The 3,995-nt window shown below is 49.5% G+C and overlaps 1 protein-coding gene across 1 annotated transcript; it reads left to right on the top strand.

Annotated features, from left to right (window-relative positions):
* Window positions 1–261: 261 nt before the first annotated feature.
* Window positions 262–2,598, top strand: GPRIN3 (GPRIN family member 3). The gene has a single exon (XM_065878201.1). The coding sequence runs from the start codon at window positions 262–264 to the stop codon at window positions 2,596–2,598; it is 2,337 nt and encodes a 778-aa protein (XP_065734273.1).
* The last annotated feature ends 1,397 nt before the right edge of the window (window positions 2,599–3,995 follow it).

The following is a 3,995-nucleotide window of genomic DNA, read 5'->3' as shown; positions in this document are numbered from 1 at the left end:
TACCGGAAAAAAAAAAAAAAAAAAAGAGAGAGATATGGGAAGAGAAGTTTTCATGGGCTTATGAGATCTCATACAAGTGACAATTTGGTGTAGTTTCAATCTGCAAATACTGTACTGTATTAATGGTACTGTTTCCTTGATTCACAGATTGGTCCTTCAGAGGAATCATCTCTGATTGCAGCTTCACTGTGAGCTACGACTGCTTCCCAGTGGGAGTGCTGCTCAGGGGAGAGCTCTGAGATTTTCCCAAAGAGAAATTCCATGGGGACTGTACCTGACCCTCTGAGATCGGCTAAAACTTCCCTGATTGCAGCTTCTGGAAAAGAAGAGGACCTGGGAGAGGTTCAGGCTGCTTCACCTCAGCCTCAACCAGCCGTCCTGGGTAGGAACACCAATGGCCTTTCTGGCACTCCTGCAGAGCCAGACCTCAGTCCCAGGACAGCTGCTGAGGCCCTGATGCAGGCCAGTGAGGATGAGGCCGTGCAGCCAGCCATGTCATCTGCTGGCATTGTCAATGAGGTGGGGAAAGCATCTCCCACGTTCAACTCTCCTGGCAATACCCAGCTGCCAGGGAGCAGGGAGCCCACAGCGCCAGCCCCGTGTTCTGCGGCAGGAAAGGATCTGATACACGTAGCATTCACCATACCAGCCAATCAGCACACCCACCCGGCCATCCCAGGGGACCAGCCCAACTCCAGCCTCCCATCAGGACCTGAAGACACCCTGGTGAAATCACAGAGAACTGCAGACGGAGAGCAAGCTGAGAAGTCAAGTTGTCCGCTGGGAGGGGTCCATGGCAAAGATCAGGTGCCCCCTTATTTTCCTTCTCAAGAAACGGTCCAGGGAATGGTGCAACCTGCAGATAGAGCAGCCGAGGCACTCAGTCCTGCCTCCGCTCCTGTAGGTGGACCTGAAGGGGAAAGGCAGCAAGCCGTTTGCGATTCCCAGACAAGGTCCTGTGAATCTCCAGCCAGAGAAGTTAGATGTTCGGAGAACAGACCACCCTCTCCCACGACCTCAGACCCCCAGGCCGTGACTTCGGTGGCACCTCAATCATCCCACCTCCCTAGCAAAGGGTCCGTGTTTCCTCCGGATCCAGAGAAGATGCTGCCGCCAGCACAGCCTCAGGGGTCAAGGTTCAGAGAAGTGAGTACGATGACCAGCCAAGCTGAAAATGAGATCAAGGAAGTTCCCGCCAGGGCTCAGCAAGATGCTGAGGTGCAGGCAGTGGCCAGTGTCGAGAGCAGATCGGTGTCTACCAGCCCCAGCATTCTCGCTGCGTTCTTAAAGGAAACCCCCGCTCCAGAGCAGTTCGAACAAGAGCAGCTGCGTGTCGTCTGCAGCGGCAGTGGCCGCGTAAGCCACACGTTGGAGCTGTCTGCAAGCACCCCAGCCCCCCGGGAGGCGGGTCAGTGCCTTGGCATCACGCCAGAGGTGCACATCCGGTCAGCTGCAGCTTTCCGGGGGGAAGGTAAATCAGCGAGCCTACCGGCTGAGGTCCTTAAAACCTCATCAATCCACGTGGCATCCAGTAATGCTCAGGCTACATGTAAAGAAGATGGGAGGTCAGCGGGAATGACCCAGGTGGGGCAAGAGCCCGCCTCTAGACAGCTTTCGGGTACTAATTCTACCTCCCTGAAAGCTAGCCTCAGTGACCAGATTTCTATCAGTGCAGGATGTCAAGCTGAAACAAGTCACGGATTAGGGAAATTTGCAACGAAGCCATCTGAGTTTGCAGCGGAAACCACCAATGGCCACAAACCGGACCCAGACTGGAAACTCTCCAACTCTTGTGGCCCTGCCATCAGAGCTGACCAGTCCGGGAACTTGGATCTCATCAATCAAGGGGACGCAAGAGAGAAGAAGCTTGCATCTCCTCAGATAGTAAGAGAACAAGAATCTTCTGGAATCGATATCCTGGACCCGAGGGCAAGGGCAGAGGCCAAAACTGTACTGCTCAATCCTAAATCTCAAGAAAGTAGAGGCACCGCATCAGCTGCCAGTCCTACACCCTCCCCAGTTAGGAGGAGCCAGGAGGGCGGCGTGGAAGAAAATAGACAGCCCAAGACGGCCACCAGCCTAAGCCTGCCATCTGATTCCATGGGGGACTCCAGTCCCGGTTCTGGCAAGAGAACCCCTTCTCGCTCCGTCAAAGCCAGTCCCCGCCGGGCCAGCCGGGTCAGCGAGTTCCTCAAGGAGCAGAAGTTAAACGTGACGGCAGCTGCCGCCCAGGTGGGACTCACTCCGGGAGAGAAGAAAAAGCACCTGGGTGCTGACGCCAGGCTGCAGTTGAAACAGTCCAAGCGTGTCCGCGACGTGGTGTGGGACGAGCAGGGCATGACCTGGGAGGTGTACGGCGCTTCCCTGGACCCGGAGTCGCTGGGCGTCGCCATCCAGAACCATTTACAACGACAAATCAGGGAACACGAGAAATTAATCAAATCTCAAAGCAGCCAGAGCCGGAGATCCATCTCCTCAGATACTTCTTCAAATAAGAAGCTCAAAGGCAGGCAGCCCAGTGTTTTCCAGTCCCTGTTGCAGAACTTCCGACGGCCCAACTGCTGCATTCGTCCTGCTCCTTCTTCTGTATTAGATTGAAAAGGAACATGTACGGGAGCCCTTGTATGCTTTTACGGTCTTCATAGATAGCCCTCTGTCTATGTCAAAGCTTAGTGTTTTCTGAGAGACCAGGAAGAGAAAGCATTAACTTGAAGAAACTGCTATTAAAGATTGTGGCATCCTTGGATTGGGGGTCCATAAATAATACATCATTTCAGTTTGAAAGAAAGAAAAGTAGCAAGCTTCACCGAAGGCTTAGGACCTTAACTAAGAGGAAATAACACTCAGTGGGTTTTTTACTATGATGTCGCTTATAGAATAACATGATCATTACCCGTGTCATTTTGTATTACTCATTCAAATTATCACACTGTGGTATTTCCATTAAAATCCCTGCTTTATATTAGAAATAGCAAAAACACTATTAGCGAAAACACGGTTATACTTTCTAGTCCATTGCAATAAGAATGCTGATACCACACAAAATTCAAGTAGGTGATGAGAAATACCATGTAAAAAATGGAAACAGGGCTTCCCTGGTGGCGCAGTGGTTGAGAGTCCGCCTGCCGATGCAGGGGACACGGGTTCGTGCCCCGGTCCGGGAAGATCCCACATGCCGCGGAGCGCCTGGGCCCGTGAGCCATGGCCGCTGAGCCTGCGCGTCCGGAGCCTGTGCTCCGCAACGGGAGAGGCCACAACAGTGAGAGGCCCGCGTACCGCAAAAAAAAAAAAAAAAGGGAACAAATTTGACTCATTCCTCGGCCAGAAGATATTAAATAAAAGCATTTAAATGCATAAAGTGCCAAATATGAAGTAATATTTGTAAACATCTGCAGATAACCCTTTTGATGAACCTTGTTATACCCGTTAATAAACGTAAGAAAGTCATATTAGGAAAAAATTAGCACAGCATTTGACTATGAATACTGCCCACATAAAACATGAATTTATATATACACATTTTCCTGCACTGAAGGAAAGGGTCATCTCTGTGATTGTAACTAGATTAAATTCATATTTCCTTACCCTAGAGGAAGTACGTGCGACTGAATTCTTGAAGAGAGTCCTCAAATTATTGATAATGCTAAATTGTATGTTGTTCGGGTGTTCTCCGATGACATTCTACTGAGAAAGTTATGGTTCTGGTAAGGAATTATAAATAGCCAATTACCAAACCCTTTTTTCTGTGTTGAAAAAAAGAAAGCCTCTTGAGTAACAAAAACAACAGGTTTAACTGAAACTCCTGTAAACAGGATGCATTTTTTTGTTTTGTTTTGATTTGGTTCAGTAGCTTCTCATAGAAAATGTAGTCAAATAGAAATGAGCTCGCTTACTGTTTTTGTATGTAGACTAATATCGTCTAATTACTTACGTCTAATCTGTGGTAAAAAGGTAACCTCTGCAAGCCTCTTGATTTTAAGAGAAAGACCATCATA

Source organism: Phocoena phocoena, chromosome 5 (assembly GCF_963924675.1).
Source record: "Phocoena phocoena chromosome 5, mPhoPho1.1, whole genome shotgun sequence".
NCBI classification, from domain to species: Eukaryota; Metazoa; Chordata; class Mammalia; order Artiodactyla; family Phocoenidae; genus Phocoena; species Phocoena phocoena.
The sequence above is the reverse complement of the archived record's forward strand: the minus strand, read 5'-3'. Positions and strand labels throughout refer to the sequence as shown.